We start from the raw sequence: 12,680 nt of genomic DNA, 5'->3' as shown, positions 1-12,680 counted from the left end.
GAGAAAACTACAGCTAATACTTGGTATAAGATCAGGATTATATGGGGTATAGTTATTAAAGTACATCACCTATAACTGTCAAATTTATACAGCTGTATTTTTATAATTTGCCCTTAATTATTAGTTCCTTAACAACTATAATTTTGAGAAAATCAATAAGAGTTCCTGCCTATTTACTAGGTTGCTTTTTGGTAGGTTGGTTGATTTGTTAATTTTAAACACTGCCAGAGATGTGAGTCTTTCAAAATCATAGCACTATTTGTCAGTGGTGGAGGTGGGGAATATAAGCAGCAGTGTATTTGTAAGGCATGGATTAGGCTATGGAATATTGCAGGGTTTATGCGCTGGTGACTTGCCTCACTACATTAACTGAACTCATTAGTGAAACCAAGTTTTAAGGGCAAGCTTAATTTGTTTTTAAAAATGGGATTTTGAAACATACTCAAATGATCGCTGTTATTGGCAATTAATCATTTGGTATTTAAGGGAAAAGTTAATATTCAGTTTGAATTAAAATACCGTGGAAGTGAGTTTTAACTCATTTATAAGGTGAGAGGGAGGAAAACAGTCTGAATTAGCCCAAAGAACCCCAAGTGACGTTGAAATCTCATTTACAAAAAAAAAAAGAAAAAAAAAAAGGCAGTGTAATTTAAAGGGCTAGCATTTTCCCCATGTATTATACTTCTTTCCCAATCCTTGGGCTACAACATGTTTAAACCTGTTTAAACAGCACAGTTTGAGGGGGATCCCTGGGTGGCGCAGCGGTTTGGCGCCTGCCTTTGGCCCAGGGCGCGATCCTGGAGACCCAGGATCGAATCCCACGTCGGGCTCCCGGTGCATGGAGCCTGCTTCTCCCTCTGCCTATGTATCTGCCTCTCTCTCTCTCTCTCTCTCTCTGACTATCATAAATAAATTAAAAAAAAATTTAACAGCACAGTTTGAATCCTTTACCCTAAAGAATTTTTTTTAAAGATTTTATTTATTTATTCATGAAAGACACAGAGAGAGAGAGAGGCAGAGACACAGGCAGAGGGAGAAGCAAGCTCCATGCAGGGAGCCCGACATGGGACTCAATCCCAGGTCTCCAGGATCATACCTTGGGCTGAAGGCGGCACTAAACCGCTGAGCCACCTGGGCTGCCCAAGAAATCTTATTATTCTTCACACTTCCGATTTTTCCCCTCTGCTGTTAGGCTCATACATCCTGCTGTACCTGTCTTATTTTTCGAGTTTTCCCCCTTTACCCTTTCTGCTTTCTTGGGCCTTTCTAGTCCTCTCTATATACCTTCCTTTCAGGTCATCCCTTAAACTTCTTTTATGTTCTACATCCTCCTAGTTCAGAAGCCACCATGCAAAGTATAAACCATCTGGTGATGAGAGAGCCACCTGTTCTAAGCAAACCAAAATAATCACCACCTCACTTACTATATATTTAAACTTAGGAACAATGCATATCTTATGTGTTGTCGTGGGATAGATAAAGGCTATATATCTTTTTAATTCCCCACAGTGCCTGCTTAAATCGCTACTGCGTATGATTTAAACATCATCCTTAACACCTCGTGAATCTACTGGGTACATAACCATGCAGTGCCGTTGGTTGGGCTGCCGTCCACAACAGCCCTGGTCTTCTCTCTGTTTTCACTTATATTAGGACTTGAGAACTTAGGAATAAGGAATGAGTTAGTATTGCTTAAGACTAAAAATTCTTAAGCTATTTTCTATAACTAAGCTACATTTCCACTTAGAGATCTAGCCAAAAAAAAGTTGTTCATAATTCCTCTTGACAAGCTCCTGTTTCAGATTAACCTTAAATAAAAGCATTCTCTGGTAATTGTAGGAATCTGATCACATGGGTCAAACAGGAGGCTCTGTGCGAGGACCCCCAAGGTTGCCACCAAGGTAAGTAAGTTTGGGAATACTTTTTAAAAGTACATTAAACGGGCACCTGGCTGGCTTACCCAGAAGAGCATGCAACTTTTGATCTTGGGGTTGTGAGTTCAAGCCCCACTTTGAGTATAGAGATTACTAAAAATAAATAAATAAACTTTAAAAATAAAAATGGTAAATTAGAGAAAAACTATTGATTCAGAGACTGGACTCTCTTTCCTGTTATCAAAACTGAGTGTTGGGGCCCCTGGGTGGCTCAGTCAGTTAGCGTCTGCCTTCGGCTCAGGTCATTATCTCAGGGTCCTGGGATGGAGCCCTGCATCGGGCTCACTGCTCAACAGGGAGCCTACTTCTCCCTCTGCCTCTCCCCTGCCCTGTTCATGTTCTCTCTCTCTCTCTCTCTTTCTCTAATAAATAAAATCTTAAAAAAAAACAAAAAAACAAAAAAAAACGAAACAAAAACAAAACACTGACTCTCAGATCTTTTGAAGGCACATGCATTAAACTCACAAATTCACCCAGACCACTAGCCTGTGGCCAGCTTCCCATGGCAGGTTGTAGGAATCTCTGCTCCTTCTTTCTTTTAACACAATCAAACAATTCACAGAGCACAGACCTAGATCTTTATTACTTTTCCTCAATTAAATGAACAAGACTCTTTTCTGAACCTAAAGCAACTCCACTTCTGGAATGTTCACACACACATTTTCTCTCTCTCTCTCTCTCTCTCTCTCTCTCTCTCTCTCAATCCCTGTTATGAGATACCAGCCTGGATTTCGGAAGTATCTCCAAAGGGAGACAGGCTTTGTGAGCTCAGAGATCAGAGATTACCTTGCCCTCTTGAGTTCCAGGGCCATTTGAACAAAATGCTGTGATGCAATCAGAAGATATGTTGGAAATTATTTTTATCATTGGGATTAAGGGAAGGCTTTCAAAATAATAGTTGTCCTATCCCATTTTCAGAACTAGCTTTCTTTATATTAATCTAAATTAGGGTTTTAATAATTCCTATAACACGAGTATTGGGGGAGTTTGATGTTCCTTTTCTAATTATGTATAAGACCCCCATCAAATATACCTGATACCTTATTATTAGCTTCTCATCTGAGACTTTGGTAGAAAGTGCTTAGTCTTCTGAAGCAGTCATGGTGTGCTTTAGAGTAAATGGGGCCTTAGAGAGCTCATGATAGTAAATGCTTGTTTGTCTGAAACTAATGAATCTCTAGTGCAAGATAAGAGGAAGCTGGAGCATCATGGCATTTCCTCTAATAATATAATGTTTAATGCAGCAGTCATTTGCTCAAAAATAGCATACCCTGCATGTTTTAGTAAATTATATTATACCAGCAGAAAGCTGTGTGTGTGTGTATGTGTGTGTGTGTGTAAGAAAGAATAAAACAGAACCCTATTATCGATCAGACACTGATTCACAGCTACCACGTTGACTTTCAGACCTGTAAATGGAAGAGTTACACCAGCTAGACAACCTCCTCCCAAGGGAGCCCCTGAGAGACCACCTCCCCCCAAACTTTCTGCAGCCAGAGCATCAAATAAAAAACTGCCTTTAAATCGGTCTTCTTCTGACATGGATCTTCAGAAAAAGCAAAGTAACTTGGCATCTGGACTCTGGAAAGCCAAGAGTCAAGTCTTTAAAAACCAAGATCCGGTGCTGCCCCCTCGCCCCAAACCAGGACACCCTCTCTACAGGAAATACATGGTAAATTCAGCTTTTAAAAATGTTTCTGGTCAAAAGATTTGTCCTAAAGTATGTATAAGATCTATCATTCCTTAAGAAAAGATGATGAGATAAATGTGGAATTGCCTCTTGACGTCAAGAAGGCTTTAGATAAGTAGGCCGTGATGAGACCTGGGTCTTTAGAGCAGGGTTTGTTACTAGAAGAAATATAGGAGGAGGAAGCAGGGCAGACAGGGATTGTAACCTGCTACTTGGCTTGGCCAAACAGAAACTGAAAAACCTGACCCTGTGGGCTATACTGATGGGAGCAGCTCTGACAGATATTATAGTTTTTAACTTGGTGTAGTTTATATCTTACAGCTACCTTGCCCACAGACTAAAATTTTAAATGCACTAGAAGGGAATTCCTCATTAGGATGGATGGTTTTTCCCTCACTTTCCCCTTTTATAAACCTAATTATCATAGCCCATTTAACACTCACCAGTTAGAAAATTTTAATTGATAATTGAGATGATTGAGGTATTAATTTTGTTCTCATTCAATGGGTTTTTAAAATCATGTGACTTTTGTCCATTTCCCACACTTGAAACAGAACTGATGTGCTCTCTCTACTTTGGTCAGGTTAGCCTGATAAAATACAAAACAAAAATGTTAAGAACAGAACTGTTTGTACTTTTTAAACAATTGTATGACAGTGGCTCTTAATAAGGACAGCAGTTAATAATTTGATGTTGTTCTACATTTCCATCATTGTGCCAAAAATTGTTTTCACCTTAAACCATTTAAGATGCTCTAATCCTCCTAAGGGGAGGGTATAGACAGGTAAGAAAGAGGTAGTGTACTCATTTTCATTTTCACTTAAACTGATGACATTTTAATTGCTAAAACTCAGGGGTGTTCTTTGACTTTAAAATAATAAATAAGAACAGTGGCTGATGTGTTGAGTACTTACTATGAGCCAGATACTGTTCAAAACGCTTTATATGTATTAAATAGCTCTTTTATTCCTCACACCAACCCTTTGAAGTAAATACTGTTATTATCTGTATTATACAAATGAGGAAAATAAGACACAGGTTAAGGAATTTGTTCAGTCACAAAGCCAGTTAATGGTAGAGCCAAGATTTGAACATAGGTCAGCTGGCTCTGAGCACATGCTCTTAGCCGTGAAGCCATACTACAGGAGTAGTGTTACTAGCTGTAAAGACTCTGCTCGTTTTGGACGTTCCATGTTAAGAGTCTTATTCAGGATGCATATTTTCCTTATGGCATGGCTGTGTAATGTCAATAAAATATTTGGATATGTCAAATTAATAAATTCAAAGTGATAGTGTGTGCTAGAGTCGTATATCTCATTACAAAATAATTCTTTAAATTTCTCATTCTCTCTCTTTTTTTGTTTTTTTTTCCACGGCCACTCTTTTGTTAAATTGCTAATCAGGAATCTGGTGGCTTTGGGAGCCTGGGACTCTTAACAGAGATACTGGGAATTAGCACCACCCAACCCAGCCTTCCAGGGCTACATCCTTGTACTCTGAATCTTTGCTCCTGAGTGACAAAGGGGTCCATGCAGCCTCCCTTTCCTTGTTGGAAGTGAGCTTGTGTGATCACATTTCCTGGGTATGCCTTTTATATTTTACAGGCCCTCTGACCAGTGCTCATCAGCCAGAATTTACCAAGGCAGGAACAGAGTCCTGTGGCCAGGGTGGGGTGCAGATGTAAAAGCGATTCTAAGATCAGACAGCTGAGTAGACGAGGAAGTGACTGGGGTCAGGCAGTGAAATCGGTATAAGTAAACACTTGGTATCAGATGACGAGAAAATGCAATTCAAGGCAAATGGAAGCAGTCAATCAAGCACTACAGAGGGGGCTCCCCTGTCAGCCTTCAGAAGACAACCACTGAGGACCCTGCATTAAAGACATGTCCCCACAGACTGAGAGGTCAGGTGCTGAGCATTTATCCTTCAGATGCTCAGGAGACTTGGGCCTTGTCCTACAGAACAGAACTTCCAGGTTGTGGTCATTTAAGGGAACTTCCGGCCACATTGGGCCATTGTCCTGCAGGCTCACCTGCCTGTCCCCAAGGACTGTGAGTATCCAAGAGAAATGACAGGCCCCCCCCCCCCCCCAACAATCCTCCCCACCCTCCCAGGGTCTAGAGCCTGAGGAACCCAAGGGAAGAGTTTAACTGCTTGAGAAGTTACACTTCAGGCACACATGTGAAATCTCCACATTATCAGCAGCTTCTGAGGAAGTTATTTGATTGCAAATAATCCTTCTATGGGTTTGTGTTTAAGCTGTCTGTGCCTCATGGAATTGCCAATGAAGACATTGTCTCCCAAAACCCTGGAGAACTCTCCTGTAAGGTAAAGTAGAGCTCTTTCTTTACTGACTAATGTAAAAAAAAAAAAAAAAAAAAAAAAAAATCACTGGCCTCTGTTACTGCTTTACACATTATTAAATGCTTTAGGCTCTGAAGATTAAAATGTGAAAAAAGTAATAATGTTTTATTAAATAATAATTGCTTCAGAGTGTGGTATTGTGCCTTACAGCGTGGGGACGTACTTGTGATGCTGAAGCAGGCAGAAAATAATTACTTGGAATGCCAAAAGGGACAAGATATTGGCAGAGTTCACCTGTCTCAGATAAAGATTATCACCCCACTTGATGAACATCTTAGAAGCAGACCAAACGTAAGGAATTAATATTGTACAGCCCTCATATCACACATGGCAGCACATTTCGTAGAACTATTAATTATATCTCATCCTCAGGTTCTTATTAGCACGTTTATTTTAACCAGAGTAAAAATTACAGTAGCGTTTTATTTCATTTTAAGAATAAATTACTTCTAAAAGACTCGCCACTGCCATGCTAATCACTTTGATACACAGAATGACTACCATGTGTTTCGCCTTCTTCATCTCATGCTGACTTAGAGCAACCAGAGCACTCAGTCATTAACTTTCAACTGTGAGAGCTATTTATTTTTGAAATAATGTAAACATGTTTATCAAAAGTGCTGGAGATCAGTTTCCTACCAGAATGGATAATTATTTTTAAGGGAGTCCTATAAATGCTAAGTCTGACATTAAGAAGCACTTCCCTTTAAGATTTAAGCTTAGAATAAACCTCATTTCTCTGATCATAGCTCAAAATAATGAGATGAAATGTAATTTAACAACCTAAAGTCACAGTGTAGGCCTAACAAATTTGTGGAGCCTATGAGAATGCAATGATTATTGAAGGTCATTTGTTTAGCAAGAAAAATAGCATCGAATGATTTACAGAGGTATATTTGTAAAAGAACTTCTTAAGTTAACCAGTTAAATTTTTGCTGTTACTGTGGCAAATGTGAAAAAGAATACCCACCTATCACTTAATGCAAGTGAAGTGCTTGGTTTGCCATTTGTCCTAGTTTTCAAAATCTAGTCCAATTGTTTTATTCTTTGAAGGCAGTTTATCTTCTGAAGTTTGCTAAGAAACTTAAATATTGGTATTTTGAAGAGCAGAGAAGATAATGTGTTAAACTAGGCACAGGCAAGATACTGAAATTCTAACTGTAGTCCACAAGGGGAACATTCTCCCATTGCTCATATTCTCTTTGTTTTGGTAGATCGTTTTCCATCTGTCACTGCTGTCCTTTGCTCAAAACACACTGATGGGTAATAGTGGGAGTTGTAATGCCAAAAAGCTTTTCTCGATGAAAAACAGACACTAAAAAAAATTAGAAGTTATTCTTTTATAACAGTTCAAAGGTTTTTTCCACTTTAAACATTACCTTCCTCCCCGTGTAAGTAGACTTAAAGACACCTGGCCTCCATTGGCCAACTCCTGGTGATACCAAAATGAAGCCTCCTTTAGATTCTGGGTTCATGGTTCGCATTACATTTTTCAGAGAAATAAAACTAACTATTTGTACGCCTTGTTTTAAGGTAAAGAGTTCTAAAAATGAGTTCTACTCTTCCCTACCTTAGTAAACAGAAAATAGTGAACATTATCAGTTGAGGCTGAACGTCTGAGATCAGGGGAGAAGTGGGGGATGGTTACCTGGTGCCTGGTTGTGAGCACAGATTTATGTTCCAGGGAGTTGGGTTTTGGTCACAGTACATTGCCCTAGATGATTCTTTCACATCTTTAAACTTCATTTTTTTTAAGGTGGGAAATAGTGATAACCAACTCCACGAGGTTTTTAATTTTTTTTTTTAGAACTGATTTATTGTGTGATTCCATTTATATAAAAGTCCACAAGAAGTAAATCCAGAAAGTAGATTAGTGGTTGTGTAAGGCTAAAGGGAGGGTACAGGGGGAAGACTGCTAATGGGAAGAGGGTTTCTTTTTCTTTTTTTTAAAGATTTTATTTATTTACTCATGAGAGATACACAGAGAGAGAGGCAGAGACACAGGCAGAGGGAGAAGCAGACTCCATGCTGGGAGCCAGATGTGGGACTCCATCCCGGGACTCCAGGATCACACTCTGGGCCAAAGGCAGATGCTTAACCACTGAGCCACCCAGGCGTCTTTGGGGAGGGGGTTTCTTTGGGGAGTGATAAAAATGGTCTAAACTTAGATTGTGGTGAGAGTCGCACAATTCTGTGAATTTGCTAAAACTATGTATACCTGAAATGGGTGGATTTTATGGCATGTGAATTATATCATAAAGATGTTTAAAAACTTAGAAGAGCTACTTAATGCGATATAAGGTGTTTAGCTTGGTGAGTAGTACATAGTGAGTAAACAATGAATATTAACATTTCTCATTACTCATTTGTATCAGCAGTGATAGTCCTATTAGAAAGAGCTTTGGAATATATCCAGTTTACCTACCAGACACCCACCTTAAGGGCATGGTCTGAGTTGTAATGACCCCTTGTGGCCAACCCTGTGTAGCCTGTTGCTCTTACCCTTCAGCTGCCAGGCCGGGTTGATGAGCAGCATAGGGGGTGGGGGTATCCAAGCATTCAAGACAGAGAAGGGAAACTAATTAGGAGGTTCAAGGTATTGTCCCGCCTCTTCAAGCCTCTCAGGCTTGGTTATGTTCATATTGTTGGGCCCTTTGAAGATTCTTGTTTGTGTCTGGTATAGGGTAAGCCTCTGACTTCATTTTTTCCAAATGGATAGCCATCTAGCCTAACACCGTTTACTGAAGAGTCATTCCATTTCCCACAGATATAAATCAGAAAAAAATGAAAGTCATACATACACACATATAATAACTTATGTGAAAAAATTTTAAGACCCCCCCCCCCCCCAGACTGCAAATATCTCACGGCTCCTTTCCACAATTCCTGAAATTCCCATCATGCTCATTTACTTAAAGAAAAGCACTGAGCAGCTTCCAAGAAAATATCAGGGTTACTTTGGTAAGCTTGTGTAGTGAGCTGCCATTAACTATTACTGTCTTGGCCTAAATTAGTATTTGTTTACCTAACTTGAGAAAATACAGCATGTTTTTGCAGGTGCATTTTGTTTGAAAGATAAGGTAATAAATTTGCCTTCATTTAGTTCACAGGTTTGCCAGTGTTGAAGAGTTTTAAGTTATAATTTCAAATAACATCTTTTAATCAGATTAGATGATGATGATGATAATGTGGATAAGCCTATCTGTTTGTATTAAACTAAGAATAACAACTGCTTGTCAATGAGAAAAGGTCACTGTTCAACTTTACCCTCTCCCCTAGCCAATCTAGGAAGCTGCTACATGGGTAGAGAATATTGAATTCTCTTTGCTAATTTACTTAGAATTACTGTTGAATAAACCATTTAGATTAAATAGAAAATTCAGGCAAGACATGGGAAGTAGTGTTTTTGGCCTTCAAATTAGAGAAAGCATTCAGCTAAATGGTAATAAATGAAATAGATTTTATTTTGTGAATTATACTTTTGTGGAAGTCATTAGCTCTTTCCATTTATGAAAGGCGGAGTATAAATTGCAGAGCTTTCTTCTACCATTTTAATGAAGACTCAACTTTTAAGGCTCTGTTCTTGAGATGTAGTACTGATCATAATTTAAGGAAAAAGCAACCTTGGCAAGGTACACAGGTCAAAAACCACTACTTCAGAGTAGAATGGTACCAGTTTTAAAAATAATGACCTTAAAATAAAAAAGATATTCCCATTTATGTTACTCTCTTGGTTTAAAAAAAAGTGGTGGGAGGACATTACAATTGAGAGTCATTTCTGTCCTCCCTTGGCAAGTACACATACCTTTTCAACTTGATAGTGATTCCCTTGTTTGGCTCGACTGTGTGCTTTGCATCTTGTATACTCAGAATGTAATTATGTCAAGAGGATTCTAATGAGAAAAAAAAAGTCTCAGAGTGAATAGCACATCCAGCATCCATCCTGCATGCTTCACTCACGGCCCTGTTTTCCCCCCTAAGGATCCAAACCATGCTCAGAAGCCCGTTGACAGTAGTGCCCCTCACGCTGCTGTTCTTCATGATTTCCCAGCAGGTAAGCCCATAAATGATTAAGTGGTAGAGCTTTAGGATCCCCGAGCAGTAATCTTCCCTGAGTTGGCCTCTCGATGACATCTTCATTTTCTGTGCCAATGGAGTTCTGGATTGGAAAGGTCATTTTACGCTGCCTTCAGGAAGGGTTGATTGTACTCAGCCATTCCAGAGAGCTTAGCAGCATTCCCTTGCCTTTGAAATTCCCCGTGAGAGAGAAAGAATGAGGGGAGGCAGAAAAGGAGGGGGGGGTGCGGAGGATTCCCTTATAGTGAACAAATAGCCAATTGCGTAGCAATTGCAGACTTTTAACTCTTTAGAAACCATGCATACCAATTAACAATTATAATGATATTAATTCTGTTTTCATAAGTGAAATAATTGTCTCCTAAGAATTGCAAAACCACGCATAGTTTATAAGAGATGAAAGTGTATATTTTTTGGTAATAATTTTTAAATACTTTTTATATCCAAGATTACAAGACTATAAATAAACTCCTGATTTATTTAAAGCCTCTTTTGGTCTACTTGGTAGAGTGATTTTTATTTTATTTTAGTGTGAGTACATTTACTTGCTAAAGAGCTGTAGTAGTCCCTTAGTTAATATTTTGAGATTAAAATGATTTTTAAGCATGATTGAGAATAATAAGAATATTATACCATGTCTATAAAATATTTCATTGTTCAGTATGTATTCAGCAAAGGGTTTATATTGGCCCAGTAGGAACCATTGACCAGCACAGTATTTTTGTTTAACCATTTCCTATCAATCACTACATGGTAAATGCATCCAATTTGGCCTTTAAAAAGGAAGCTCATAATAACAATATCCCCCCCCCCAAAAAAAAAAAAGAATGTATTTTTTAAATCAATTTGACTGATGTAATCTGTTCTCAGAATCAGTAGAACATACTGCCTCAGTGGACAGAACTAAATGTTACTTTGTGCTCCACTTTAATCAAATCTCCAGCCAAGGGAATTCATCATATACATAATTATAATTTTATGTTACAGAGCAAGCTGATGATTTGCACCTCACTTCTGGAGAAATTGTTTATCTTCTGGAAAAAATAGACTCAGATTGGTATAGAGGGAGATGTAGAAACCAGACTGGCATATTTCCTGCGAACTACGTCAAAGTAATTGTAAGTGTGTAGTGCATATTTAAATTCATCATATATTCTGTGGGCTCTATGTAACTTGTAGTTTGGAAAAAACAGAAGCCTAGATTCTTATATTCTCATTTACTCTCTTCCATTGATTCATTCAGTTTTTGGAAAATTAAAAAACTAAAGGTATATTCAACTAGATAATGATTAATTATTAGTAAATTATATGCAGTATTAGAATTTAATGCCTAAATGCTATCTGAAATCCTAAAGTGAAAAATGACTGCAGGTCAGCTGGTGAGCCAACTCGGAAGGGCGGGTAGGCACTAAAATATATATATTTATTCTAATTAATTAATTAAACATTTAGTAAACAATAATTAAATGGTACTAGATAGTCCCAAAGGAATGTTTGCTGAGGTTATGGTGCTACTTATTTTCTTTGGAGTATAATCCACTTTTGGTTTCTTCCATCCTTTCTATTCCTATTTATTTCCATCTTAAAAAAAAAAAAAGATTTGGGACTACTATAGGACTTTCATTGGAGGTAGTCGTCCATTCATCATTTTTCACATAATAACTTCAAGTCTGATTGGGAAAAATTATATTAAAGTATCAGAATTTTTTATGCCCTCACAGCCTACAATATGTGAGCCCATACTATAGAACCCTCAGTGCTAAACCCAGTAGCTGTGAAACATGGAGATGAAGTCAGAATGCCACTTGAACATTTATATCAATAAGAAGAGTATGACTCAGTCTCTGCTATAATTTATTGATACTGGAAAATATCAATAAAGCTAGCTTAAAAAAAAAAGCTAGCTTAAATTGTTGAGCATTAACAGCTTATTTGGGGGGGAAAAAGGGTGGTGATTTTCCATTACATCAGAAACATAGGAAACAAAACAACATAAAACCTGTATTTTTCAAATATAGATGAATTTGAGTCTCCTGAATTCTAAAATGTGGGTCTTAAAAATTGTCCAGTATATATATGCCCTGATTTTTTAGAGAAATCTAACCACATTCTCTAATTAATATTAAGAATAATGTTAGTTTTAGCACTCTTCTTCATTTTTCTTCTGCCCAATGTAGCAGTACTTTAAAAAGCACAATTACCACACTGAAATCCATCACACTGAATCCGCCACATTATTGGTATAAGTGCCATTTCTAAGCCTACAAGTTTAAAAAATTGTTTTAAAACTTTTGGAATTTATCAGGAAGGCTACTGATTTATTTAATATAAACCTCAAAACCTTAAGTAGTTTTCCGATTTAGTGCATTATGGTCAAATATTTTATTACAACTCAGCTCTACTGAGCCTTGTAAGTAAGGTATTCTATAAGGTGCCTGCCACTTAATAGATGCTCACTGAGTACTAATTCCTTTCTTCCTTTCCTGTTCACACTGAAGGAAAATCAAATTTCTGGAGTTACTAAAATAGAATCCATAAGTTTTTTTTTTTTAAGATTTTATTTATTTATTCATGAGAGAGAGAGAGAGAGAGAGGCAGAGACACAGGCAGAGGGA

At 37.9% G+C, this 12,680-nt stretch overlaps 1 protein-coding gene across 13 annotated transcripts in view; it reads left to right on the top strand.

Annotated features, from left to right (window-relative positions):
• The window catches only part of SH3D19 (SH3 domain containing 19), a 178,531-nt gene that overhangs the window by 148,506 nt on the left and 17,345 nt on the right, over window positions 1-12,680 (top strand). For 12 of the 13 annotated variants that reach the window (XR_012006123.1, XM_072773606.1, XM_072773613.1 and 9 more), the window contains 6 exons: window positions 1,840-1,901; window positions 3,342-3,606; window positions 5,884-5,952; window positions 6,139-6,279; window positions 9,970-10,042; window positions 11,053-11,183. Coding sequence is in view for 12 of the 13 variants with exons in the window: in XM_072773606.1 (XP_072629707.1) it covers window positions 1,840-1,901; window positions 3,342-3,606; window positions 5,884-5,952; window positions 6,139-6,279; window positions 9,970-10,042; window positions 11,053-11,183 (741 nt within the window). In the remaining variant the exon portion in view is untranslated. The remainder of the gene's footprint in view (window positions 1-1,839; window positions 1,902-3,341; window positions 3,607-5,883; window positions 5,953-6,138; window positions 6,280-9,969; window positions 10,043-11,052; window positions 11,184-12,680) is intronic. The other variant, XM_072773607.1, reaches the window with a different exon arrangement.

The sequence above is a fragment of the Canis lupus genome, chromosome 13, assembly GCF_048164855.1.
Source record: "Canis lupus baileyi chromosome 13, mCanLup2.hap1, whole genome shotgun sequence".
In the NCBI taxonomy this organism is placed as follows: domain Eukaryota; kingdom Metazoa; phylum Chordata; class Mammalia; order Carnivora; family Canidae; genus Canis; species Canis lupus.
The sequence above is the reverse complement of the archived record's forward strand: the minus strand, read 5'-3'. Positions and strand labels throughout refer to the sequence as shown.